At 56.8% G+C, this 27,037-nt stretch overlaps 1 protein-coding gene and 1 pseudogene across 2 annotated transcripts in view; one reads left to right on the top strand and one right to left on the bottom strand.

The window, feature by feature from the left end:
- Positions 1-27,037, bottom strand: part of PKD1 (polycystin 1, transient receptor potential channel interacting) — a 46,799-nt gene that overhangs the window by 1,972 nt on the left and 17,790 nt on the right. The window contains exons 9-44 of one of the 2 annotated variants that reach the window (XM_087815711.1): positions 26,042-26,168; positions 25,449-25,696; positions 24,114-24,869; positions 23,105-23,236; positions 22,748-22,923; positions 22,349-22,482; positions 18,123-21,739; positions 17,760-17,909; positions 16,260-16,403; positions 15,851-16,130; positions 15,544-15,757; positions 15,292-15,463; positions 14,786-14,938; positions 13,978-14,122; positions 13,218-13,838; positions 12,898-13,054; positions 12,355-12,607; positions 12,058-12,253; positions 10,068-10,238; positions 9,841-9,984; positions 9,540-9,750; positions 9,317-9,443; positions 8,314-8,430; positions 8,171-8,220; positions 7,749-7,933; positions 7,551-7,644; positions 3,320-3,438; positions 3,035-3,237; positions 2,765-2,959; positions 2,212-2,351; positions 1,684-1,796; positions 1,276-1,423; positions 1,032-1,157; positions 600-774; positions 218-508; positions 9-143 (exon numbers count right to left, since the gene is read on the bottom strand). In XM_087815711.1, the coding sequence (XP_087671837.1) occupies positions 9-143; positions 218-508; positions 600-774; positions 1,032-1,157; positions 1,276-1,423; positions 1,684-1,796; positions 2,212-2,351; positions 2,765-2,959; positions 3,035-3,237; positions 3,320-3,438; positions 7,551-7,644; positions 7,749-7,933; positions 8,171-8,220; positions 8,314-8,430; positions 9,317-9,443; positions 9,540-9,750; positions 9,841-9,984; positions 10,068-10,238; positions 12,058-12,253; positions 12,355-12,607; positions 12,898-13,054; positions 13,218-13,838; positions 13,978-14,122; positions 14,786-14,938; positions 15,292-15,463; positions 15,544-15,757; positions 15,851-16,130; positions 16,260-16,403; positions 17,760-17,909; positions 18,123-21,739; positions 22,349-22,482; positions 22,748-22,923; positions 23,105-23,236; positions 24,114-24,869; positions 25,449-25,696; positions 26,042-26,168 (10,419 nt within the window). Of the gene's footprint in view, positions 1-8; positions 144-217; positions 509-599; positions 775-1,031; positions 1,158-1,275; positions 1,438-1,683; positions 1,797-2,211; positions 2,352-2,764; positions 2,960-3,034; positions 3,238-3,319; positions 3,439-7,550; positions 7,645-7,748; positions 7,934-8,170; positions 8,221-8,313; positions 8,431-9,316; positions 9,444-9,539; positions 9,751-9,840; positions 9,985-10,067; positions 10,239-12,057; positions 12,254-12,354; positions 12,608-12,897; positions 13,055-13,217; positions 13,839-13,977; positions 14,123-14,785; positions 14,939-15,291; positions 15,464-15,543; positions 15,758-15,850; positions 16,131-16,259; positions 16,404-17,759; positions 17,910-18,122; positions 21,740-22,348; positions 22,483-22,747; positions 22,924-23,104; positions 23,237-24,113; positions 24,870-25,448; positions 25,697-26,041; positions 26,169-27,037 lie in introns of those variants that run through there. The other variant, XM_087815712.1, reaches the window with a different exon arrangement.
- Positions 4,136-4,898, top strand: LOC148093566 (synaptonemal complex central element protein 2-like; annotated as a pseudogene).

Raw genomic sequence — 27,037 nt, 5'->3', positions numbered from 1 at the left:
TCACCTACCAGAACAGCCAGCTGAGCATAGGCCACTGCGAGTGTCACCAGGCCCAGGGCTGCCCCCAGGAGCTCCGGCAGGGCCCGGCACAGCGTCTTGCCGAAAACTGACCACTGGCGCACGAAGCGCAGCTGCTGGGCCGCCTGTGGGCAACGGGTGTCAGCCGACCAAGCCTGGCCCAGCCCGCCCAGCCCATGCCCGCTGGCCTAGTCCTCACCTTGACCAAGAGCAGGAAAAGCAGCGAGGCGGCCAAGCCACGGGCCGCAGCGCTCAGCTGCGCCACCTGCTCGAAGCTGGTGAAGCGGCGCGGGCGGCGGCGCACAAAGCGCGTCCACTGGCGGTCGGCGGCACCCAGCTGGGCCAGGCGCAGGAGGGCTGCAGCGGCAGTCAGCGCCACCAGTAGCCACCGCGCCCATGCCCCAGGCCGCGCCAAGCGGACACGCCCCTCCCTGCGCCAGGCACGTGCCTCTGCCACCGAGAAGTACAACGCGAACAGCAATAGGCTCACCTGCAAGGGCGGGGGAGAGCCCAGGACTGGTCAGGACCAGAGTGGGCGGTGTCAGGCGCGCTGGGGGCGGGGCCAGGAAGGAGGAGCCTACCGTGGTGAGCAGAGGCAATGAGAGGCCCGCGCTCAGGCGCCGCAGAGCAAATGGGCGGACGCTGAGGGCGGCCACAGCGTGTCCGGCCGCGGGGAACTCGAGGCGCAGCGTGACCGCGGCGTGCAGCCCCACAGCCGGGCTGTAGCGTGTGAGCTCCACGAACACTGCGCGGCTCCTGTGCAGAGGCAGGGGAGAGGAACGGAGCGAGGGAGGAGTGAGACCCCAGGAACCTCAGAGGCAGGGCCTCTGGTGTCGGGTTGTGTGGGCTGGGGAGGAAATGGAAACCACCTCTGGGGCTGACCTGGTGCAGCAAAGCTGGGGAGTGGGAGTAAACTGGGATCACTGGTGAGGGGGGACCACTCTGATAAGGGGGAACACCGAGAGTTCAGTGGACGGTGGCAAAGCAAGGCAGCCTACCTCACGTGTGCCTACCTGTTGTCAATCCAGTTGTGTAGCTGCAGAAAGCCCAGCTGCGCGCGACTCTCCTCCAGGCTCAGCCCCAGCTCCTGCACGTAGCCCCCGCTGTCGTACACAGAGCAGTAGCCCCAGTACCAGACGCTGCGAGTGGAAGGCAGTGTTAGACACAGCCCAGCCCTGCAGCAACCTGGGAGCCATGCCGGCTGGGATGAGGGGGCTCCTTTGGGGAACACCCTGACCCCTCCCCTTCTGTGCTCACCCCAGCAGGTCTGGCGCAGAATAGGCCCACATCTCAGAGCCATTGTGAGCAGCACTCCCCCAGCCAATGCCATAGTCGCTGGTGCTGAAGCCACCTGAAGCTGCTGAGCAGGTGTGCACCCCTGAGCCAGGACCGTCTGGGCAGAGTGCTGAAATCAGAGGGCTGGGGATTGAGCATAACCCAAACAGGGGAGCTTGTTTACCAGCTGCCTGGGCTGAGCTCCACATGATCTCCCCTGAAACCCTCCCAGCAATCCTGAAGGTAGACGTCCTGGTCTCACTGACCCATAAAGAAAATGAGGCAGGGAAAGGGTAAAGGTCACACAGCTAAGGAGCTGAACCAGAACCCAGCCAAAGGTTTCTCTTTGCAAAAGAGCAGGGACAAGTGCCAGAGTGGCCCCCAACTCACCTTCCTCTAGCCGCACCTGCCGCAATCGTGGGGGCCCCAGCTCTGGGCTGGACTGGTTCCCGTGGACGTAGGGGAGCAGCACATGGGACATCCATGGCCAGAACTCTTCAGACCTGCTCGCACCAGACACAGTCACATGCTACACCCCTCAGTTCCTGGCGCTGCCAGGGGTCAGAGGCCCAGGGAGCACAACTACTATAACCCTGGCCTAACCCATAAGGGGCTGTCAGTGCAGCTGGAGGGGATGAGGCATGACTCGGTTCCTCAACCTTAGCCTCTTGTCTTTGGGAACAGATAACTCTTATGGGCTGTTCTGGGTGCCGTAGGATGTTTAGCAATATCTCTGGTCTCTACTCATTGCCAGCAGCACCCACTCCAGTCCTGATAACCAAAAATGTACAGTGAGCCTTCCCAACGTCCCCTGGGGGCTGAGCTGGACCAAGGGCAGGATCAAAGTGGACCCTGGTTGGCATCAGCACCACCCTGGCCCAGCAAACAGATGTGCACATGCATACAGGGTGTCCGTACCGGGTGATAGCCAGGAAGCCCCGGCTATCTAGCTCCTGCCTGATGGCACTTTGCAGGCGGTAGGCGTGGCTGTGGCATGAGGCATCCCCGTAGTTGGCCAGCAGTGTCACCAACAGGAAAAGCATGTACACCAGGAGGCTCTGGGGAACAGGGACAGCCCTGGTGTCAGCCAACCCCAGCCCAGCCACCATAACAAGGCAAGGTCTGGACAGCAAACTGCCCACACTCAGGGTGCACTGTGAAAGAGCAACACAGACACCCTGCCAGCAGTCCACCTGGGTACAGACATGTGGTCCACTGCAGGCCAAGGAAGCCACATCTAGTGCCCTGCCAAACCGGGCAGAAGCAGGCACTGGAGCTGGGCACAAGAAGGGGCAGAGCAAGGACTAGGGGCATCGGGAGTAAGGGTGATGGGAGGGAGATGGACCCAGGCTGCAGAGCCCTAGGACCTTCTTTGGAGAGGAAGAGGTACACATGAGGTTTTTGAGAAGAGTCTGCACTGGCCAAGGAGTAAAGAGGGTAGACAAGCACTGGCCATGACAGCCTGACTCACCCTCAGCATCTTGTGCAGCCTCTTGACTTTTCGGGCTTCCTCCTTTGCCAGAAAGAGCGCAAAGCCATGGGGAGGCCGCACGCGGGGCACACGCTCACTCACAGGTGTCACAGCTGGGCTCTCCACCAGGGTGTCATCTTCATCAGGGTGCAGCCGCTTGGCCACCAGTGAGAAATATAGGGCTTCCAGCAGGACCTAGGCCAGGGGTGGCATCAGAGGGGCCCAGGAGTACCAGAGGCTGGCAGCCTGGTCCCCCTGCATCCCACTCACCTTGAGCGGCTCCCAGCCAAGGAATGAGGCCAGGAAGCTGGAGCTGCTTGAGAGGAGCCACATGACACTCACACCAGGGGGGAAGCTGGCACCGACCCACCCCGAGACTCCCACGGCCACAGCCACCAGTAACAGGCTGAGCCCGTGGGCCAGGGATGCACACCAGGCCGGCAACAGTCGCTTCCGCAGGCCCTCAACCAGCCCTGAGGAAGCAGAGAGACATAGGTGACTGGGGGCCCAGAGGGAGGGGCAGGGAGGGGCATCCTGGGGGACACATGAGCGCACCTGTCCTGGAGAGCTTTGTTGATTGGGGCTGCTCCCAAGTCAGGCCAGGGCTGGGCAAACCCCTCTCCCCCAGTCTTTGCAGCATCAGCATCTCTGTCCTCTCCCCAGGAGCGCTGGACCTGAGGCACAGGAGGGGAGCAGCCAGCACTCACCCGTCAGCCCACACACTGTCCACCTCACCTGTGCAGCAGTTCCCTGAGCCTCTCTGGGCCTTGCCCCTCGCCCTCACCCGACCCCAGAAGTCCCCTCTCTCCCCCTCACTTCCTGCTTACTCCATCAACCTTACGCCAATCTCTCTGTGACCTGTTCCACCTCTCTCTTGTCCTGCCACCACTCCAGCAGCCATCACCTTTACAGCACAACTGTAGTGTCCCACTCTTCGTGCCAGCAAACTGACTAGCTCCCAGGGAGCACTCCCCATGCCTCAGGCCTTCCTCCTCAGCCTCCTGCTGCGCACCATGCACGAAGGAGCCCTGTGCTGAAGTGCCTTTGTAACCTAAGACTAACTTTTGGACAAGGACATGTGTGTATGTCTTTCAAATTCCAATAGTATACAGCACCCCATAGGACCCAGACACCGTGTCTCTCTCACGGTGCCACCTGCCCTTCCCAGCTCCAGAGCTGCTACCCTAGAGAGAACAAGGGGAAGTGGGGGAAAGAAGGGGGGGAGCAGGACAGGGAAGGCACTTACTGAGAAGGCAGTGCACCGCGGGGTGCTGTCTGCAGCGCTGTGCCCTGATTACGGAAGCAGAAGAGAACAGGTGCCAAAATCTCAGTATGTGCCTGCCACTGAGCTACCCTAAACATTTCTGGCTTATGCATCTCCTAGAGAATAAAAGGCAGTATCATCTATGGAAGCGGGAGATCACAGACAGGGTAGCAATGGAAAACACATTTCTCCGTGAAATTGACTTTTCTGATTATACAAGTAGCATAAGCTACTTGTAGAAAGTAGGGTAATGATAAACAAACAGAAAAGACAAGGTGGAGCGACAGGGAGTGGACACGTCCCACACAGTGTGTTAGGGACCAGGAGCCACAGCAGTTGGAGGAAAGCAAGGAGCAGCAGGACAAGGAGAGGAAGCTGGCCGGGGGCCAGCTAGAAGTCAGGTTTCTAGCCCCTCTTTTGCCACCTCCAGCGCCAATTGCCAACTGATGATGCTGGAAGGGAAGTCAGGACCCTACTTTTCCTCTCTGGGCTCAAGCATTGAGATCCTGAAGGAGAGGGCCCAGGAGCTGATTGAAAACAACAACAAGAGCAGGCAGAAGGACCATCTACTCATGACCAACTTCAGGGACAGCCTCAAGATCAAGGTTTCAGACCTGACAGGGAAGCTGGAGGAGAGGATGTATCAGCTTTATAATCACCACAGGATCGTTCAGGAAAAGCTCCAAGAGTTCACCCAGAAAATGGCAAAGATCGGCCATGTGGAAACAGAGGCCTGTGTGTAGAAAGACCTGTGTGTCCAGTGAGAGGCCACTGCTTTGGAAGAACAAACCTATAAAGATGGTGAATGCTGATAGATTCTGAGTCACCTGTTTGTTTCAATCCTCAATCGAGGCTATTTTTTCCATTGCTTTTCAGAGAGAGTGGAAGGGGGAGGGAGAGAAACATCGCTGTGAGAGAGACACATCGACTGGTTGCCTCCCGCACGCGCCCCGACGGGGGCCAGGCATCAAGCCTGCAACTGAGGTACGTGCTCTCAGCCGGAATCAAACCCGGGGCCCTTCAGTCTGCGGGCCAATGCTCTGGCCACTGAGCCAAACCAGCCAGGGCTGAGAGTCACCTCTTAATGACAGAAACCAAGAGAAGGCTCACCATTCCAGCCACACTGAGAAAACTGTTTTATACAGTTCTGTAATGAACCTTGGCAAAAAAAAACACCCCAAAAAACACCAAAAACTTGTGTCAGACCCAAAGGCAGCGAGTCCTGCCACCTCCATGGGCCAACATGTGGCAAATTTATTCCACCCCAGCCCTACACAGTTCATTCAACGTTTGAATTTTTAAAGAGAGAGAGAACAGGTACTTAACACCAGCATTTCCATTGTGTAAGAACAGTAATGTTAACAGTTATTTCTGGCCCCTTTTCTCTATGTGCATATATTTATCTTTTACATGTGGGTATAAACATACGTTGTATCAGGTCATATAGTGGATACAGCACAGAACACAGTGAATTTTACACTAGACTCTAAGCTGTGTGACAGCAAAGACTACGTCTGTTACTGGAGAGCATTCGCCGATTCCTTCAGTCATTCAACAAGTACGCTGACCCCCTACTAAATGCCAGGCACTGCCCTAAATATTAAGTGAAAAGAGCAAAACCCATGCACTTGTAATGTGCACATACTAATGGGGGAAGCAGACAATCAACATGAACATTGCTTAAAGTACAGGAGGAGGGGAGGGTGGGAGGTGGCGTGCGCGCAGGGCCGTGTATTGTACCTTACTGCATTGGCTTAAGGCAGGGAGGAGGGCTCCGGTTAAGTAGCTTTGCGTGAAGACCTGAAGGAAGTAGACCATGAGGCTCTTGTCTTGGGGAGGAGCACCCTAGGCAGAGGGAGCAGCAGACACAAAAGATGGAGGCAGAAGAGCGAGGGACGCTGTAGCCAGCAGGAGGGAAGTGGGTGACAGAGGGAAGGTGACAGGAGAGGACTTGGGGAGGTGTGGGGCCAGACTGAGTATGGCTGGTGGAGCATGTGAGGAGCGCACTCAGTCCTGGCGGGTCGCCTCCAAGGTGCCCCAATGACATTTCCCTCCTGGGATCACACCCCTACAGTTTCCTTTCATGCAGAAACCAAGAGGATACTGTGGAATAACCATGTGTGACTAATGGGGCTGGGCCACCGAGGAAATTGGTTTCTGCCTTGCTCTCTTGGACCACCCCCCTCTGGGGACACTGGCTGCCACATTGCAAGGACGCTTGAGCAGCTCAGTGGTGCGGCCCAGACAGGGAGAAGCTGAGGCCTCTCACTAACAGACTGAACCAAGATGCGTGCCATTGGAGTTGTTTTAAGCCCTGAATTTTGGGGTAATCCATTATGCAGCCATAGCTAACCAGTACCCGGGGAGGGTCATGACAGGCCCTGCCTCAGGGAGCAGGTTCTCTCTGGAGCAGATGGAAGACCAGGACTCTGCTAAGGTGGCCCTGGAATGGAACAGGCAGAACATGATGCCTGGGTGGAAGGGGAAAGGGCAGGGCGGATGGAGAGGCCTGCGTGAGGAGGGGAGCCAAAACCGGAGTCAAGGGTGAATACAGAGTTTTTGGCTGGGCGGTGGAAATGTCTCAACAGGGAAATCAAGTGCTCTGCGCATGCTGTTAAGTCTGCACTGCACACTAAATGTTAGGCAGATAGTTGATGTCTGAACAGGGATCAGAAAGGGTACGTGCTGCTACAGACACCTGGGGTGGTCAGCTTATAATTACTACCCCAGAATCTCCCTATGTTATAGTTTTTAATCACCTGGCAATTTCTTCCTAAAAATGCCATCATGTCATGGTTACCTGTCTTCAGAAAATGATTGGAGAAACCTGTCCTTTTTCTCTGTGTTCTGGGACAGTTTATGCATCTCAATTTTTGGTTGTTTGAAAATTAGAAGAGTTAAAAGGAACAGAAATGTAAATATTAAAATACACAGGAGAAAAGAAACAGAAGGTGCCCTGGCCAGTGCTGCTCTGTGGCCCACACATCCAAGGGTCATGGGTTCGATTCTCGGTCGAGGGCACATATCTGGGTTGCAGGTTTGATCCCCGGCACCAGTTGGGGTGAGTGTGGGAGGCAGTCAATCGATGTCTCTCTCTCACATGGATGTTTCTCCCTCTCCCCCCACCCCTTCCACTCTCTCTAAAAAGCAACAGAAAAAATATCCTGGGGTAAGGATTAACAACAAAAAAGTAGAAGGTATTTCCTAATGAGACTTGTTACTAAGTTGGAAGCCAGTAGTCTCAAAAGAAAAAAATGGAACATTTACAAACCTGCCAATGATTCCTTATCACAGCCACCCTTTCTGTTCCTCAAATGTGTCTCACTCCTGCTATACTAAAGGGAACATTTGCTGGGCCATGGCCTACCCCATGAAATCCTTTCAACTGATGAGGTGCTCAGAGGTCAAACAACACACTGGGGACATGGCGCTTGACAACAAGGCCAGTCCCATGCAGGAAGCAGAGCTTCTTGGCCTGGGTCCCCTACCCATGCCTCCACCCCCTGGGAGCTGGGCACTCACAGGCCAGTGAGTAGGTCCGTTTCTACTTGAGTGTCCTGGGTGGGGGCCAGGCTGCTGACGCCTTCAGCTAGGATCTGCCGGATCAGGTCTTCATCTAAAGAAAGCAGAATGACATTAGGGAGGCCGTGGGCTCCTCCTGCCCTGAGCTTTAGATCCTTCTTGGGGAGAACTTATGGATGCCTTCCCATTCCTGCTCACCGGAAGCTGAGAAGTATTTGGCAGGTGAGGAGGGGCTGACCAGAGAGAGACTGTCCTCCTCTGGGCCCAGCATGTGGCCCATCCGACCCCGTGCCAGCCGCTGCAGGGTGCTGCCCATGATGGATGGGTCACTCAGTAAGTCTGGCCAACTGAGTGTGCCTTCGCTGGATGGCCAGCACACCAGGCTATAGATGACACAGGTCAGCAAGGGGAGCCCAAGGAAACATGACTGCACAACCAGTAACACATGGATACACGGAGCTTCTGAGCATACACCTCCCCAGGACAGTGTGTGATAACACACAGGGCCGACCAACACTGAATTAGGACATGCAACACAGCACATGCAGCCCGAACACCCATAACATGGCACAATGCTGCTGACCTACACCAAGGCTCACATTTTCTCTAGGGAGCCCCACCTTTTGGAATCATCCAGAAATAAATCACTTTTCATTTGTCCAGCAAAGGCCTGTTGAGAAGTACAGATAGAGCCTCAGACTCTGGGCTGCCCAGAGGCAGTGGGACCCACCCAACCCAGGCAGGGTCCCTTTGGAGCCCTCACCTCAGCACGGAGCCCAGGGAAGGTAAGGAAGGAGCTGTCCAGCACGGACGAGTCCAGGTAACTGTCCATGTCCAGGACCTGCTGCCCTGTGGGGGTCGAGTTAGGGGCCCCAGCCACCTGCAGGGAGAGGCAGGTAGTCAGCTCTAGCTCCTGTTTCAGGGAGGGATGCAACCTCCTGAGCAGGCAGAGTCTAGACTAGGGTTTTCCTAGAAAATGTTCTAGAATGATGCACACATTCTATATCTGCACTGCCTGTCACAGTAGCCACCAGCCACATGCTGCTGTGGAGCACTTCGAATGTGGTTGGTGCAACTGAGGAACTGAGGTGTTCATCTTATTTAATTGTAATTAATTTGAATATAACTATAAATAGCTGCATATGGCTAATCTCACTTTACTGGATTCCTGGGGTACATCCCTCTTGTCACATGTAGTCCTGTCTAATGAGTTACTGGATTTGATCTGCTGCTATTTTGTTGAGGACTTTTGCCTGCAAGTCCCTAAAAAAGAGTAGTCCGTGGTCCCCTCGCCTCTTGCCGTCCTTGTCTGGCTGCGGTGTCAGGCAGTGCTGGCCTCGCGAGTGAGTGAGTGCTCCCTCCTCCTGCATGTTTCTGAGTCGGAAGGACTGCGGATTCTTCTATAACTGTTTGGTATAATCACCACCGAGGCCACGTGGGCTTTTCTTTGTGGGAGGTTTTAAAGTCAATCTCTTTACTTGCTACAGGTGTGCTCAGATTTTCTATTTCTCCTTGAGTCAGTTTCGGTAGTTTGTCTTTCTAGGGACTTGTTTGGTTCTTGAGTTACCTAATGGGACTGTTAATTTCTGTCCTGTTAGTCGTGACAGCCCCACATTCACTCATGATTTCAACAATCTGTATTTCTTTTTTTTTTTCTAGCTAAAGGCCTGGCTGATTTCCCCTCTTTAGCTGCCATACTGGACAGTACAGCCCTTTGCAGAGGCGATGAGGCTCTACCCTCCAGAGCACTGAGGTCCCCAGCCCACCTTGCTCCGGGACATCCGGAAGAGGAACAGGATAACCAGGTAGACGGGGTAGACAACCACACTGGACACCAGACCAATGGCGATTGTGTCAGCACTTAGCGGAATCAGACTGGACACAGGCCCCGAGCTACGTGGCGAGAAGAGACCTGGCTGGGTTAGGCTGGGAGGGGGAACGAGAGGAGCTGGGCATAGGGAATACATCCGAACCCGCACGGGCACCCACCTATAGGCAGTGTCTCCCACGACCCCATACCACACGGCATTGGCACCCAGGAATAGGCAGATGAGGAGGACACAGCAGGTGGCCCGCTGGACTCTAGTGAAGCGGCTTCGAGGTGGCCGGTCCCATATGGAGAGCCAGATGTGCTTGTCAAAAAAGCCACGCTGGAGCTCAGCCACCAGGAGGCGCCGGAACCGCCGAAGGGCCACTTCACCTAAAGAAAGGGCACAGGTCGGGTTTCAGAAGGCCAGAAGTGCTGGCCCCTCTTCCAGCCGGGCGGGCGGGACGGGAAGCGGGATCTTACTTGCTGCCAGCACCTCCTTCTCCACCAGGCCCCCGTTAGCCTCAGTCTCCACCGACAGCCAGTCGTTGACCAAGAAGAAAGTGCTGCGGGCAGTCTGCAGGTCCCTGACAATGACGTGCTGCAGGAACCAGGAGGGGCTGAGCCCTGCAGAGGGGCGGGAACTGGGTCAGGCTTGCAGGGCGCCAGTCGGGCAGGAAGGAGGGGCAAGGGCAGGAGTCCACCCAGACCTTTGTTGTCGTGCCACACTCGGATCTTCCACACACTGCCCAGGCTGTGGGGGGTGGCTATCTGGAAGATGTCCAAACTATTGCGGTGAAAGGCTCTGTCTCCATCCAGGTGCCGGTGGCCACTCCGGCTGTCTGCCCCGTACAGCATGATGCCCACGTGTGCCGTGGTACCTGGAGGACAGGAGAGGCAGCATGACTGGGTTTGCTGCCCACTAGACATGTGACCCCAGCAAATTTTTTTTTTATCCTTACCGGAGGATATTTTTCCAATTGTTTTCAGAGAGTGGGAAAGAGAGGGAATCATCAATGTGAGACAGACACATCGATTGGCTGCCTCCTGCACATGCCCCAACTGGGGCAGGGGATCGAGCCTGTAACCGAGGTACGTGCCCTTGGCCAGAATCGAACCCAGGACCCTTCAGTCTGTGGCCCGACGCTCTAACCACTGAGCCAAACTGGCCAGGGCGACCCCAGCAATTTTTGTCCTGTCTTTCCTCAGGCAGCCGTCTCTCTGCGCAGCTGTTAGGAGCACAAATATCACCTACCTAATTTGTCAGATACGCACAGCCCCCAGCGACATGATTCATATGTTAGTCATGATGGTTTTAACTGTAACCATGTAAAATATAAACTTGGCTGCTAGTTCTTCAGTCCGCTATGTAAATAAGGGATGCACAGCCTGATCAGTGGCCAATCCCGTCACTGCTTCCAAAGCCTGCTGATGACAGGTCACCGCGCACCTTTCAGTTCCCACAGACCGGGTGTGTAATGGTGCTGCCTCCTTGTCTCCCAAAGATAAAGTCACATGGTGTTTTACAAGAATGGGTCATGGAAAGAGGGGACTGGCCAGCAAAGATGAAAATACAGCAAAGAAATGAAAACTGGTAATGCTGGATATGGATTCTGAATCAAAGGTAAATGAACTACTCTAGAAAGGCCATCAGTGACAAATTTGCCAGCATAAATAAGGACAGTGGCTGTGACAAAACAGATAATGACATCACAGAGCAATTGATGGGGGCCAAAACTTCCTATTCAAAGAACTCTCCAATGCCCGGCCGGGCGTGGCTCAGCGGTTGAGCATTGGCCTAGGATCCAGGAGATCGGGGATCGATTCCCGGTGGAGGCACATGCCCGGGTTGCGGGCTAGGCACCCGATCAATGACTCTCTCATCATTGATGTTTCTATCTCTCTCCCCCTCTTTTCTTCTCTCTGAAATCAATAAAGATATATTTTAAAAAAACCTCGCCAAGGTATTTCATGACATGAAGAGTAAAAACGAGAAATGTTAGAATATGACAATTCACCAAGGCACAGAAAAGATGTTCACTCCATATTGTGAGTTACACGAGAACACTGTTCAGACTATGATTGATAAGTTTTTCACAAAGAAATAAAACACTTTAATTCCCAGTGTATCTAATATTTTAAGTACACTGTACTGTTTCAAGTTACACTGTACTAACTACACGTTTATAACTAATGTTTTTTGACATCTTGGAAACAATCTTTATTATTTTCACAGTGATTTATTATCATTTAATAATTATTTCCACCCCTGGCCAGCATGGCTTAGTGGTTAGAGCGTTGGCCCCCACACCAAAGGGTCACAGGTTCAATTCCCGGTCAAGGGCACGTACCGGGGTTGCAGGTTCGTTCCCTGGGCTCAGTCGGGGCAGGGACGGGAGCCAACAACCAATCAATGTGTTTCTCTCTCCCCCTCACTCTCTCTAAAAAAAAAATCAATGGAAAAAATATCCTCAGGTGAGGATTAATAACAAAAATAATAATCATAATTTCCCCCATTGAGCCTCATGCAGGGAACATTTTCATTCTCAGGAAGGATGACAACCTGTCCACAGATGACACAGCATTTGGTAAAGTGACCCTTGTTTTATGTCACCTGTTATAATGATCACTATCAGGGAAGGTGGCCAGACAGAGCAAAGCAGAGCTGCCTGGGAGCCCAGCCAAGGGACCCTTCCTCACCTGAGCCTCGGCCCCAGCCAGTCTTGACTAGGATCTCATACTTGAAGCGGCCCCCCTTCCCACAAAAAGGGATGGCGCGGACCCGGCTGATGTCGAGCTGGTCCAGCTTGCGCAGGATCACAGCCATCACCATGTAGGTCACCAGGCACACAGCACACGTCAGCAGGACGATGTAGTTCACTCCCAAGGCCGGCTCCTGGGGAGACAAAGCCATCAGGCCCAGAAAGCACAGCCCTCACTCGCTGTCCCAGGTGGAGCCAGGGTCTCCACGCCACACAGGAACGGGGCAGCACTCACCGGGAAGATGAAGAGGACATGGCTGGGGGGCACGAAGAGGCTGGCTCCAAAGGCAGTGAGGTGGCGCGTGAGGCAGACAGCTTGGCTAGGTGAGGTCTCCTCCAGGGGCACCAGCCCCTCCGTGCGCCACACCATCTCCTGCTCACTGAAGTACTGGCACAGGGACGTGTACAGGCCCACAGACACCTCCAGAGCAGACCAGTGGAAGTGGCTGGTCAGGTTCAAGTAGTAACTTGAGCCCAGGTCTCTGGTCCTAGAAGCAGGGGGTAGTGTCACAGCCACACCTTGCCCAGTCCCTGGTCTCAGGTCAGGGCAGCATTCTCAGCTACAGCTATGCTCACCACTCGTGGCCGGGCCTGGCCATTCCCCGATCTCTGCTGCGCACCTGCTCCCACAGGGAGCCCTCGTGACCTTGACCGTGGCACATACGAATCTGATCATGTCCAGCTTGCCCTCAGAGACTAGCCCCACCCATGCCAACAAGTCCTGGTCTGGTTTGTCTGACCCAGTGACCCAGCATGCAGGCTATTCCCAGGTCCTCACCCGGGGGCGATGAAAAAGGTGTAGGGCCTGTGGTCCTCGCCCGCCAGCACCTCCAGGCTGATCTTCCTGCTGGCTGAGCAGTTGTGCTCGTTGGGCCAGGGTGCTGAGTGCAGGTAGACAGCCAAGTAGGGCTCAGGCTCCTCGGACAGGTAGTGCTCTGGGGGCGGCATGTGCAGGTTCAGACCACCACCCACCTGGGGGATACTTCTGAGAGCCCTTGAACACTCCCTGCTGCAGGGGTTGGAGGAACCTCCATGCTGGGAACAGCTCCTGCTCCTCTCCGATTCCCCCCAGCCCACTGCCCAGCCCACGGTACCCACCGTTCAGCACTGTGTAGGTGAGCTGTAGGTGAAGCCCAGCCTCAGGTTTTCTGTGGTCAGGGGTGACCACAGCACTGACCGAGGCCCGGGGAGGGACGATGGTGGAATCAGCAGGGATGCAACGGACCCGGGCAGCCTGGTCAGAGCTGTTGGGCACCTTCACAGTGATGGCGCGCTCCGAGGCCAGCTGCCCAATGGGAATCTGGGTGCCAGCCTGTGTCTGGAAGGCCATCGACGCCACCTTGGTGGAGACGGTGTAGTTGCTTATGTAGCCAAAGGGAAAGGGGTTGGAGTCAACAAGGAATATGAGCTGCACCACGTCACTGAGGTTGGACAGGGCCCCGCTGAAGGCAGCAGGGATGGAGAAGTGGCAGCCGGGGCCCGAGGCGTTGCCCTGGCACAGAAGGCTCAGTGGGTCTGAGCGCTTGCCCTGTGCCACGATTTCCTCACCCGCCAGGGTCAGGGGCTCCTCATTGAGCACTCGGGAGCGCATGAGGATGCTCATGAGGGCCGACGACAGGTGATAGGCCCTGGATGCCACCATCAGTGAAGGTGACTCAGCCCCCAGCTTTGAGGGCTGCAGGTCCTCCATGTTTGAGTTGGACAGGTGAATGAGGTCACCTGTGGATGGGGGGAGACAGGGAGGAGAGGTTGGGAAGAGAGGTGGGGGTTGGGGGGAGAGAAATGGAGACGCAGTAGGTGGGCAGGAAGATGGGAGGAGGTTGGGGGAGCACCGTGTGGCCCCAGCCCCAGCCCACACCTGTGATGTTGAGGATGCTGTCGGCAATGGCGGTGGGTGTCCCGGTGCCCGCAGTGGTCTCGGCCTGCAGGACGCGCATCATGGCCTCTAGCTTGTGCAGTGTCTTCTTCAGGCATGAGCGGCACACAGGCTCCCTGCTGGACATCTGCAGGGAACCCGGAAAATGTCTGGCCCCGCTCTAGCCCGGTAGCTCCCTCTTAAGCCCCGGGAGCTACCATCACATTCACCGTGATTCTAGGACAGCCTCCATGACCATGGCCTCCCTGTTTCCATCGGGTCCCTATTAACCACCCCAAACATAGCTTCCCCCACGTGCCTCCCTGCTGAGAGCCTTTCTGGGGCTCTTCTCTACCTGTAGGGAACAAAGTCCAAGATAACATGGCCCTACTGGCCACCCCCAGTCACATAACCACAGATGCCACGTGGGAGACAGGGCTCTTTGCTTCTTTCTCCTCTGCTGAGGCCTCTGTAGCAATCCCCTGCCACCCTGGGTATAGTGCCCCCCACCCCCATCAAGATGTTGTCCAGCCCAGCAGTTGCCGGTTCCTAGGTGAGGTGGTAGGCAGTCTCTCGGGGCTGGAGAAACAGGTCAGGTGTGACCACAGGTTAGAGGGAAAGGGCACAGGATGGCCTCTTCATGTAAGCCCTCCCCATACCGGTGCTGTTCCTTATGCCCTGGGCCACCCTGTAGGGTCATCCTGGGGGCACCTATGGCTCATGATGGGCTCCCCCAGGAAGGGCACATGGCCAGCCAGACTCTCAGGGTAGGGAAGCTCAGGGCTGCCGAAGAGTCTGGGTCCCATCCTACCATGCACTGGGCCAGCACCGCTGCGATCTGCTGGATGTCGTCCACAGTGTTGACCCTCAGGGAAACCAGGGTCTCTGTGATATTCTTGCGTATCTGGGCTTGCAGCTGCCACCTGAAGTCTGGCTCTGCCACCATGGCCAGGGCCTGCTCATTCTGTGGGTGGTGGGCACAAGGCAGCCGTCAGTGGGCAAGAGGTAGCCCCACCAGCAACGCAAGTGGGCACAGTGCAGACAGTCTCAGGTGCTGCATAATGTGGGCAGGGATTCTTCAAGGGCAAAAGGTTCTGGGGCACAGGGAGAGCAAGGCAGAAAAAATCTGGCACTGGGGAGGACTCATGGAAGGGTCTGCTGAGAGGAGGTCATTTCAAGGAGGTTAGGGATTTTGTCTGTCAGGAGCAAGGGACAAGGCCTTTGTAAGAATGTGAGGATCCAGTCAGAAATATTGCTCTGGGCCAGTGCGCACCCACTGAGGGCAGGTTCCCTGCGCCTCCCATCCCCAGAACTGACCTCGTTGAGCACGGTGATGAGGGCCAGTGAGTACTCGATGACGTGCTGGGGGTCAGCCTGTCTCAGCAGCCCGGGCAGCATAGTCTCCGTGAGGCTGTGCAGCCATGTGGTGAGGTCTGGGGGGCTGACCAGGGGGTCACCTGGGGGCTCTGGCATGATGATGGCCAGAGACCTGTGCACAGAGGTCATGGGTGAACAGGCAGCAGCTCCTGCTCCCATCCCCCAGGTCCTGCTCCCAGGGGACCTGCTCACCTGTTGAGGGCGACCACAGCAGCACCCAGCTGGTCCTGCACCAGGACAGCCAGGCCCACCTCAAAGTGGGGTGCGAAGCCAGGCGGCAGCACAGCCCCATAAGTGGAGAGACTGCCCTTGTAGACACAGAACTCCTCGCAGTGGCCCTGGCGACAGCGCTGCAGTAGCAGAGCGTACACTAGCGGGGCGCCCGCATCCTCTGCATCCTGCCAACCTGTGGGCCACAAAAGTCACCTCAGCTGCTCCATGCAGGCCCCAACGCGGGCATCCCCGTGGCCTCCTGCCTCCCCTACCCGGCTGCACTCACCCGTGCATTTGAAGTGCACCTTCGTGGTGAGAGCATACACGCTGTCCAGTGGGAAGAGGCGGCAGGAACCCCCCAGCGGAGGGCGGTTGGGGGAGAGGTGGATGGAGGCGCAGCCCTCCTCCTCGCCCGAGCGGCCCAGCACCGTGAGTGTGAACGTGTAGCCCTCGCCATCCTGCAGCACACCGCGCCGCACCACCAACCGCATGCCGGCGCTGCCTGTGGATGTGGTTGTCTCATCCAGCACCAGCGTCTTGTTGCTGAAGGTGCGAGCAGCCCAAACCTGTGGGGCGCAGATGGGTACTCAGGGACCAGACTGGTGCTGCTGTCACCTCCGGGGCTTGGACATGTCCCCACTCAAGCCCCGACCCTACACCCTGCCCTGCCCTCATCCCAGGTGCACCCAGCTCACCCCTCGCTTGGAGCCCTCACTGCAGTTGTCACAGCGGCCCTCCAAGTACACGTAGGAGCTACGGCTCACTGCATACACCCCCTGCGCCTTGCAGGACATGCACTCCAAGGACACTATGGGCACCTGGCCACGCCGGATCAGCACCTGGGGATGGGGTGTGATTACAGTGAGGCCATGCCCCAAGATAGGGCCTCTGCTTCTGAGGCCCGGCAATTGGGTGACTGGTCCAGGAGACGGGCCTATTCCTCTGCACATGCTGTTGCCCCAGATGGGAAAGCTCCCCTCTAGGCCCTGCCAACTACTCAACCCAAAGTCCAAGTTCCCAAAGGACAGTGAGCTTCGCCCTCACCCAGTGCATTCATCAGATTTTGTGTCTCCCAATCTGGGGGCAGGGATCATCTACAGGAGCAGATACCACGTTAAGCTTATTTTCTGCAACATCTAGTGCCCATCTTGGGCCTGGCACACAGGAGGCACTTGATATGTGCTCACATATCAATGCACACAAGGAATGAGGACAGCTGTGTTCTACACAGCCCCTTCTGAGGATCCTGCTGTCCTGGGCTGGAAGGTAAGGTCTGTCTCAGACAGCCCAGGTGGGCTGAACCCTGCTCCGAGCTACAACCTCCCCAGACACTCCCGAGGCAGGCCATTCAGGAGAGGCTTGACACTGGGGACAGACATCCCATCCCAGGCACCAGCAAAGCCTGGTACACCTGCTCCCATCAGGTACAGTAGGCCCCACCCAATAGCAGCTGGAATGGCTGACATGGGGTCACTGCACAGTGGTCCTCACCTGCCTGGCCAGTCCAGGGGAGGGGAGCAGAGCACATGCCCATAGAGAGGGAAGACCAGGCCCTCTCTGTTAGGAAACTAAGACAGCCACTCTCAGGGACATGTGTTTCCTTACTGTTCACCTTGCGCTGTTAGACAGTTTATCACAAATCACAAGGACCTATGCAGGTTCTCTAAGGTTTGGAGCACAGCATACCCCATTTGGAAGGAAGTAATGCTGAAGCAGGATGTCTTGTTAAATAGAATTTGTATCAAAAGTAGTAACTCAGCCCTGGCCTGTGTGGTTCAGTGGTTAGAGCATTGGCCTACACACCGAAGGCTCACAGGTTCAATTCCCAGTCAAGGGCATGTACCCGGGGTGCAGGTTCGATCCCCAGTCCTGGTCGGGGCGCGTGTGGGAGGCAACCAATCGATGTCTGTCTCACATCAATGTTTCTCTCTCTCCCCTTCCTCCCTTCCACTCTCCCTAAAAATCACTGGAAAAAATATCCTCAGGTGAGGATTAATAAAAAAAAAATAAAATTGTAACTTACAGGAGAACCAATAGCCTCTAGAAGTGCTAAAACATAGAAAACCTTTAAAAACAGTGTTTTGCGCTATCTGTAGGAGGCAGCCCTATGCACTCAGCCCTTCCTGGCAGCACCGACCCACTGCAGGCCTATGGCCCCACTTTCCTGAGCTAGGTCAATGGCAGGTGGCACCCACCGTCTGGTTGGTGGCCTCCTCCTTCCGGCCAGCCTTCCACACCGTCAGGTTGAAGGTGTACTCCACGCCCGCTTGCAGGCGCTCCCGAGGGATGGTGACTATGCTGTTTCCTCGGGGCCCGAAGTTCAGCACACACCCGCCAGTCTCACTCTGTGGCCAAAAACAGGGGTGGTGAGACCCTGGACCCACCTCAAAGCAGACCCTGACCCAGAGGACAGCTGGGGATACCTCTCCCCATGCTGGGATCAAGCCCATCAGGACTATGCCAGTGGATGAACCCCCTCCCTGTGCTGGGCTCATTAGTACAAACACCTGAGGGGGGCTGGAAGGGTGCCCCTTCCCGGGCCCTGCCGTGCAGCTGACCTGTGTTGAGGCCACACAGGCCCAGTGGAAGCTGAGTGGTGTCTGGTCGCCATCCTCCAGGTTGGGGTCGTAGGACTTGCTCCCATCCAGCACAAGATCCTGCATGTCTGACCACACACGGTATGAGCCACCCTCAACAATGGGTACTAGGCGCTCAGGGGTCACTGTCACGTTGGCCTGGATGCTCTGTGACAAGGGTGTGTCCCCAAATGATACCACAAACACAAAGCAGTAGTGGCCCACGGGCAGCACCAGGCGAGGCACCACCAGCTGGGGCCGGCTCACATCCACCCCAGGCAGGGACACACGGGCTGTGCGCCCAGGCCGCTGACAGCTGGTGGCGCGGTACACCTCCCAGCGATACTCAGTCTGGTAGGTGACACAATCGCGCAGATCAACATGGGCCTCCAGATAGTTGCGCTGGGAGCGTCGCATCAGCACCTGTGGGGGCAGGGCCACATCCACCTTGGGCTCCCTGCAGGCCAGCACGTGGACAGTAACTGTGGCCTGCGCCACAAAGAAGCTCACAAGGTTGGAGGCATTCACCTCCACGTGGTAGTCCCCAGGCTGCAGGTAGGAGTGGTCAGCCCAGGGATCCTCCGTGTCCTCTGCTGGGCCCCCGTCCCCAAAGTCCCAGTGGTAGGCCACGCGCCGGGGGCTGGGGCTCGTGGCAGCCTCAAACCGGGCTGAGCGGTTGGTAAAGCAGCGGCTGCTGCGCAGTACCACGTGCTGGATGACATCCTGGACCTCAACCACAAGAGTATGGTTCACACCGCCCAGCTCGTTAAAGGCACGCACGTGGATTTCCAGCAGTCCCGCAGCCACGGGGGTGTAGGTGACGTCGCGGCCCGACAGGATGACCAGCGAGTCCCCCTGAACCTTCTGTAAGGAAAAGTACCACGCATAGGCAACACGAGACCCCCGCTGCACCCGGGCCGTGAAGTTCCTCTCAGTGCCTGTGGCGATGCCCGCTTCGCAGCAGTTGGGCACCTGGAGCCCACCCACAGCCTCCAGTACCAGGATGCGTGCCTGTGCCTGCGCCCGGCTCACATGGTTCTCAGCCTGGATGCTCACTGTGTAGTCCCCAACCCTGGGGAAGCTGCGGGAAAAGCGAGGCCCTGGGAGTGCCTCGAGGCCAGCCCCACCGATCTGCAAGTGGAAGCTGACGGCTGAACCAGCAGCTAGCAGGATCTGAAAGTGGACCAGCTGCCCAGGCTCCACCACCTTGCTGCTGGCCCACAGTACCAGGCCCACAACAGGCTCCTCCACCGTGAGGCTGTGTGTTGCTACAACCCAGCTGACTGCGTTGGAGGCATTGAGCTGAACAGAGAAAGTGCCAGCATCAGGGAAGACCACAGTGACATGCTGGCCATGCCTGCTGCCACCAGGAACAGCCCAGCACCAGCTGACATTGGTGCCTGAAGCCAAATGCCCCCAGAAGGGCACAGAGGAGCCGGTCACCACAAAGCTTCCATCCAGCTCACCGGCCCTGATGCTGAGGTCACTCACAGGCACTTGCACAGCCAATTCAATGGTGGTGTTGGCCGAGCCCAGCTGGTTCTTAGCCGTGACTGTAACCAGGTATAGGCCGGGGGTGGGAAAGGTGTGGGTCGTGGATGGCTCTGGGGTCTCCCAGCTCAGCCCTTCCTCCAGGGACCAGGTGTAAATGACACTGCTGCCGCCAGCCAGTTCAGCAAAGAAGGTGACACTCACGTTGACAGAGGCCGGGTTCGGGGAGGCAGCTACAGACAGCCACCCTATGGGCTCCACGAAGTCCACGGTGCGGTTGGCCAAGGCACTGCCCAGCATGTTTGTGGCCCGCAGCTGGACATGGTAGGTGCCAGCCTCTAGCACAGTGAGTGAGAAGGTTTTGCCGCTGGCAACCAGGGCTGTGCCACCGTCCCTCTGGGCAGTCCAGCCATAGGAGATGTTAGTACCATCTCTGACCACAGCCTGTAGCTGAAGCGTGCTGTTGGTAGGGAAGCAGCAGCCACCACCACCACCAGCCACCTGCAGCCCTTCAATGCGCTGCAGGACGTAGACAAAGATGCTATCCTGGGAAGCGCTCACCTCATTCTCGGCTGTGACAATGATGTTGAAGGTGCCCACAGAGCGAAAAGTATAGGAGATAGTGGGGCCCCCAGGAATGGGTGTGCAACGGTCACAGAGCACCCAAGAGTAGCGCACATCACTGCCTGCCTCCAGCGAGGTGCTGAAGCTCACACTGCCATTCAGGGGCACCACTGTGCGGCTAGCATTAACACTGAGCCCCTGCACACGCCGCTGAACCGAGACATTCAGCCAGGCCTCACTGCGGCTCACCTCGTTCCAGCCATCCACCCTGATGGTGAAGTGGCCTGTGCTAGTGTAGATGTGGGTGACCGAAGGGCCCTCAAGCTGTCCACCGTCCCCCAGCTCCCATAAGTAGGTGGCAGGGCGCCCGCGGCCCACGGTGGAGAATAGGTAGGGCTGCTGCAGCTCCAGCACACGGGATCCATTGACCCTGATGCCTGTGAGCTCCACAGGCTCCTGCACCTCCACGAGCGCTGAGTCGTTGGCAGCCGAGATGTTGTTGGACACGGTGACTGTCACCATGTACGAGCCTACATCCCAATAGGTGAATGTGGCCTCAGGGGCCCCAATGCAGGGTGCATCCTCAGTGCCAAAGTCCCAGGTATAGCGGTAGAGGAACGGCGGCCAGGCGTGGGCCACCAGCTGGGCCTCATCTCCAAGCCGCACAAACTGCCTCTCAGGAAGCAAGGTGACATTGCCCACCTCGGGCTCCACACACACACTGGTGAAGTAATGTGCTTTGTTCACACGGCTTGACAAGATGAGCACCAGGGGAAACGTGCCACTCTGTGTGAAGTTGTGAATCACAGTTGGGTCCCCCCAGATGGTAGTGTTGGATGAGCCATCCCCAAAGGTCCAGTCGAAGACATAGTGGGCAGGATCCCCAGTGACGTGGGCCGTGAGCTGGGCCTGCGGTTGCACTGGTATGCAGGCCACAGGGTCAATCCACAACACCTCCAGGACAAACACCTGTACTGGCAGGCTCTGGGCTAGGTGGCCGGCTGGGCTAGACACGTCCACGGTCACCGTGTAGTTCCGAGCCTGCAAGTACACGTGCTCTACTACGGCCTCAGGGCCCGTGAGCACTGTACCATCCCCCATATCAAAAGTCCACGTGATATTGTCACCTGACTCCAGCGCAGCACTGACCACCACAGGCGTGCCCTGCTCCACAGCTGAACTCAGGCTCACACTCAGGCCACGGAGCTCCTCAAACACACGGACATCAGTGCATGCCACCGTGCTACTCACTGTGTTGTTGACCTCCAGGCAGATGTGGTACATGCCCCTCAAGGTGTATACGTGGTTGACCACTGGCTGGTGATAAGTCACAGTTGGGGAGCCATCCCCAAAGTCCCACGTGTATAGGATGCTCCCAGGTGAGGGCAGTGGGTGCGGGGAGAAGGTGACAGGCTGGCCAGTCACCAGGACAGGGCTACCCACAGCCACAGCCACGGCAGGTAGAATGGCGCGCACACTCACAGGCACCAGCTGCGTCAAGTTCTCGAAGGCGTTGGACACAAGCAGGGTCAAATTGTACTCACCTGGGGGACAGGCCCAGAGTGGGAATTGCGCTGTGGCCACTATACTGCCTGCTCAGCACAATCCCTCCCTAATCCAGTTCACAATCCCTCTTTGTGAGGGCTGCTGTGCACAGGAGCCTCTTAGGAGGGCAGAGTAGGGCCATGGTCAAAATGGAAAGAATGCCCTTGGGTCCCACCCGAGGGGTCCTTGCAGCGAAGTGTGTGTGGGATGCCATCAACACAGGGCAAGACACAGGGCTGCAGCAGAAGTGGGATGAGGAACAGACTGTCTCGAAGTATGACTTCACTTGGGTTAACAGAGTGAGTGCCAGTGCAAAGCCAGGATCACAGAGGCCCTGCTATTTACTTTGCATTCTGTGTGAGGCTTCTGGGATTTTAAACAGTAACTCCCCTTCTCTCCAAAATAAGTCTCAGAGAAAGAGTCAGAAGGGTCCAGTTTCCTATCAGCAGATTCAAATCACAGGGTCCAGTGACCTAGTCCATCCCTTATCTCTAGCCACCCCTCTCACCCTAAGGCCCTAGGCCATAAACCCAAGCTGGCTCAAAGGGACCTGCTCCTAAGGCAGGGCTTGCCCAGTGGGGGCCAGCAGGTGGCAGGCCCGCCCTCACCTGGGATGGTATAGGTGTGAGTGGTGTTGTGCTCCACTAGCACCTGGGCCACCATGGGATCTGGGACCTGGAAGGACTCGTTGTATGGAGGCTTGAACTGGCCGATCACCTGCTCCCCATCTCCAAAGGTCCACCTGCCAGGGCAGCAGGCAGGCAGTGAGCATCTGGGAGGATGAGTGGGACGGGCTGGCTGCTCCGATGGGGGGCCACCCACTGGCCTGGCTATAGTCGCTCTTTCCTTGTACCTTCATTCAGGAGACCACCCAGCCCAGCTGCAGCTCCCACCCCCCCACAGATCCTATGTACCCAGCACCTCCTGACAGATAAGGTAGGAACTGGGAAGCGGGTGCTAGGGGAGAACCTGGCACCCCTGCTACCTGCTGGGCCCAGTATACTCACAGAAAGGCCACCTCCACGGCCGAGTCCACTAGCACGTCAGCTGCCAGCACCAGCGTGGCATTGGGGGGCAGCACAGGCGGCACTGCAGACACCCGTAGGCCCTGCATCCTATGCATCCGCTCCACGGTGACATTGTAGTTCACAGTGACATTGCTCACATGGTTGGTGGCTGTCAGCTGTGGAGGCAGATGGTGGCGATCAGGCGGCCAGAGGGCCTCAAGGCAGAATGGGCAAAGCTCCACCCTGCACTCACCACTGGCTACCACAGGATCATCAGGAGCAAAGCAGAACAGAAAAAGGCAAGGGCAAGCATGGACATCTGCCCAACTACTGCCCCTTCCTGCGCCCTTTACCCACCGAGAGCTTGAAGACGGCAGCGCTCTGGTAGATGACATTGAAGACCACATTGTGGAAAGTCAATGACTGCTTGTCATCAATGGTCCAGCGGAAGACCACGTCTGAGCCAGCCTCCACCATGGGGCTATACCTCTGAGGAAAGGGCACATCGTCAGCCAATAGTGACTCTGCCCCAGCACAGGGTCTTTGGAAGAGCAACTCTGCCCTTAACCCATGTCTACCAGGCTGGATACACCTCCCTGTGGGGCTTCCGGGATAGGACTTGAAGACACTGTGGGGGAAAGGGAAGGCAAGAACGGGGAGGAGAACCCAGGGCCCACCCTCAACTGGGAAGCCACATGGTATGGGGCTGTGCTTGGGCTTAGTCACACCTTGACCTCTCTGTACCTTAGTTTCCCCACCTGTCATATCTAAATCTGCACACCCCTTCCAGGACTCCTGCTCAGGACAGCAGGACAACACAGTGCCATTTGGGAGGGCACATTGAGTCTGAATGGGCCTCATGGCTGGATATTTACTTGCATCGCCTGATAGAACAGGTGTGAACAGGTGTGACTAGGTAAGCTGGGGACACAACTGTACAGTGGCAGAGCTGTCAGAAACAGCACTTCCAAAGGCCCCTGTGCAAAGGTGCAGAGCTGGTGGCTGCCTTGTTCAGGGTGGGCACCCTAGGCTAGGGACAATCCCTTCCCAGAGAAGCCTTGATGTGCCCAGGTGGCATCAGACCCCACCTCAAAAAGTGCTCAAGGTCCTGAAAACACACCCAGGGTTAATGAGTTCAGAGGTGCACGAAGAGTTCCACAATTTGTTTCTTGAAATGCAAGAGTGGAAAGAAACATTTTCAGAGCCACTCTTCTAGCAGTAACTTTTCAGTAATCTAGGAATAAATGACCACCTAACAGGACCTGCCCATTACCTAACCAAGCTCTTTCATAACCGGGGAGGGGACACTCTCTGCATGGGCACCTTATCTCACGAGAGGTTGGGCAGACCCACTGGCCACACTCACCACCAGGACGCCCTGCAGCACACGGGCATCGGGGCTGGGCGTGGCTCGGAGGCCACAGATGGGCTCCTCCACCTTCACCCATAGGCTGAGGTTGGCCCGGCTGGCGCTGTTCTCCACCACAACCTCCACTGCATGCTCGCCCTCACTGAGCCTGGGCAGTGCCAACACTGAGAACAGGGTGTTGTTGGCCTCATGGGCACAGCTTGGCACCAGGGCAGCCACTGATTCAGGGCAGGCAGCCTCGAAGGGTGCACTGATGTTGCCTCCAGGCCAGCGCACTGTGGCTGTAGCATTGGCACCGGAGTCTACCTGGAGCACCAAGGCCGAGCCATTGGTGGACATGTAGAGGAGGCCATCATGGGGGATGGGGTGGACAACTCGCAGCCCAGCCACCGGGGAGAGCACATCAAAGCTGCAGGATAGGTTCCACCTAGACACGCTGTTGCCCACTGAGGCCCGGACCTCATAGCGTCCCGGCTGCTCCAGCCCCGGGTTGGGTCTGAGGCCCAGCAGGGGGGTGACCCGTTCCATGGCAGTGAGCAGCCGCAGGGCACAGGTCTGGCCTGCCCGGCTGGCCTCCAGCTGGGTGGGCAGGCAGGCCAGCCAGGCCGAGGCATTAGTAGAGAGGTATGGGGCCTCAGTGCCAGAGTGGCCAAGTGCTGGGGTACAGCGCAGGAAGGCACCTGGGCCGGCATCATGCTGTAAACCTATGAGGTCACCAGGGAGCAGGGGGCCATCCTGGCCATGGAAGGCAACCTACAGGAGAAGGAGGTGGGGCTGCGTCAGGTCCTCACAGTGGGCCACCTCTGGTCAAGGGCCTGCAGAAAAGCTCTGGACCAGGGACTCTAACAGGCAGGCGGGATCCTCCCAGGGTAACCCAGAGTCACTCCTCCATATGGATGTCAACACTCATCAGTCACTCACACTCCACCATACTTCACAGAGGCCCCCAAGCACTCATGGTGGGGACAGAAGGATAGTCTCAGACAAACAGAATATGCACAAGGCAAACAGAGAGAATGCAGGGAGGGGTGGGGCTTCCCCAGACAAGGGAGGGACCTCTGAGGGACGCTGCAGCAAAGACTTGAAGGACAGGAAGGAGCAGGACAAGCCAAGAGACATTTAGAGTCCTCCTTAGAAAGCACAGGAAGTATAAAGGTCCTAGGGCGGGGAGCTTTTGTGTTGGGTAATGAACACAGGCTCCAAGGCCATAGGTGTGCAGGCGGCCTAGTGGACTATGAGAAAGAATCTGCATTTTGTCTGTGTTTAATGGGGAGACCCAGACCTCAGGTGGCTGAGGGGGAGGCAGATGGCACCCAGGCCAGTGACACGCACCGAGTATTGGGCGGGGGGACCCGCAGGCACAGAGAAGAGGAACTCCCTCCACAGTGTGTAGGAGGCCTGTGGGAGCCCTGGCCCTGATGTGGACCCATTGGCACAGGCCCAAGGATGGCAGGGGGTGTCCAGTGGCAGGCAGATGTTGGATCGGGGGCACCAGAGACCCTCTGGTGTGCACTCAGGAGCCAGCTCAGTCTTGTTCTCCAGGGACCTACTCTCAGGCTCGCTGCTGTTTTCTGGGGCCCCTGTGAGGAGAGGAAGGGTGTCACAGGTCCTGATTTGCTAACAGGCCATAGGCAGGGACCTCCACTACTACATGAGGCCCTACCAGGAAGGACCTCTGGCCTCTACCATCATTTCCCTACCCCTCCCAACACCAGGCCAGCTGACTGACTTGGGAGAACCCCCCACCCAGGCAAGCCCTACCCAATCTGTCCTTGGAATCCTGAGCATGAGTCAGTGTCTCTGTGGACCCCATTTTGTCCACCTCGAGGCTGGAGACCAGTCCAGTGGCCAAGGGACCAGCAGACATAACAGTGCAGAGACACAACTCAAGCCCCCCAACTCCCACCACCAAGACAGAGTCCCACCTGCTCCTCCCATGGGCCGATACACCTGTAGCCTCATCTGGGCAGGCTGGCCGAGCTCCTGGGTTCCAAACTCGGCAGTGGTGAGGAAGGCTTCATGGCTCAGGCCCAGGCCAGGGAACACCATCACCTGGTAGGGGGAAGGGGGATGAAGAGGGTAGGAGGTGGGGGTTGGTGTGCTCAGCCCCACAAACCCTGGCCCTTAGCCCCCTCCAGCCAAGAGGGGAAGGAGTCATCATATGGGACTTTACAAGGTCCCCGACACATTTCACTAGGGAGGAAAAGTCAGGTCAAAATCATCTGTGAGCGGCAGAACCCCCACCATGTTTTGTTTCTTGTTTTAATATGTCTTTATTGATTTGAGAGAGAGGAAGGGAGAGGAAGAGAGGAAGATAGAAACATCAATGATGAGAGTCATTGATCAGCTGCCTCCTGCACACCCCCGACTGGGGATCGAGCCCGCAACCCGGGCATGTGCCCTGACCAGGAATTGAACTGCGATCTCCTGGATCCTAGGTAGATGCTCAACCGCTGAGCCACGCCTGGCCGGGCCCCACCATGTGTTTTTTTTTTAAATCCACAGACAGAGAGAAAAGGCTCAGGAGCTCAGAGTTCTCCTGGAAACCAGGCCAGGGGTTCTCTTCCCTACACAACTGGAGGGTTTTCTAAAATACCTCTACTGGCACATAGGAAATGAAGAGAGCCCAGAAAAGCCCTTGCCATTTTGGCTCAGTAGTAGAGCGTCCACCCATGGAACAACGGGTCGTGGGTTCAATTCCTGGTCAAGGGCACGTACATGGTTGCAGGTTCAATCCCCTTGATTCTCTCTCCCCTCCCCCTTCCTTCCACTCTGTCTTAAAAATCAATGGAAAAAATATCCTTGAGTGAGAATTTTTAAAAAAGGCCCAGAAAAAAAGCAGCTTGTTTTTTTAAAGAGACACACAGTAGCCAGAGTAAGGGTGATCTCCAAACTGTATCCAGGAGCAGGATGTTGGCTGG

This window comes from Miniopterus natalensis, chromosome 3 (genome assembly GCF_054644295.1).
Source record: "Miniopterus natalensis isolate mMinNat1 chromosome 3, mMinNat1.hap1, whole genome shotgun sequence".
In the NCBI taxonomy this organism is placed as follows: domain Eukaryota; kingdom Metazoa; phylum Chordata; class Mammalia; order Chiroptera; family Miniopteridae; genus Miniopterus; species Miniopterus natalensis.
This window is presented reverse-complemented; position numbering and strand designations above follow the sequence as displayed.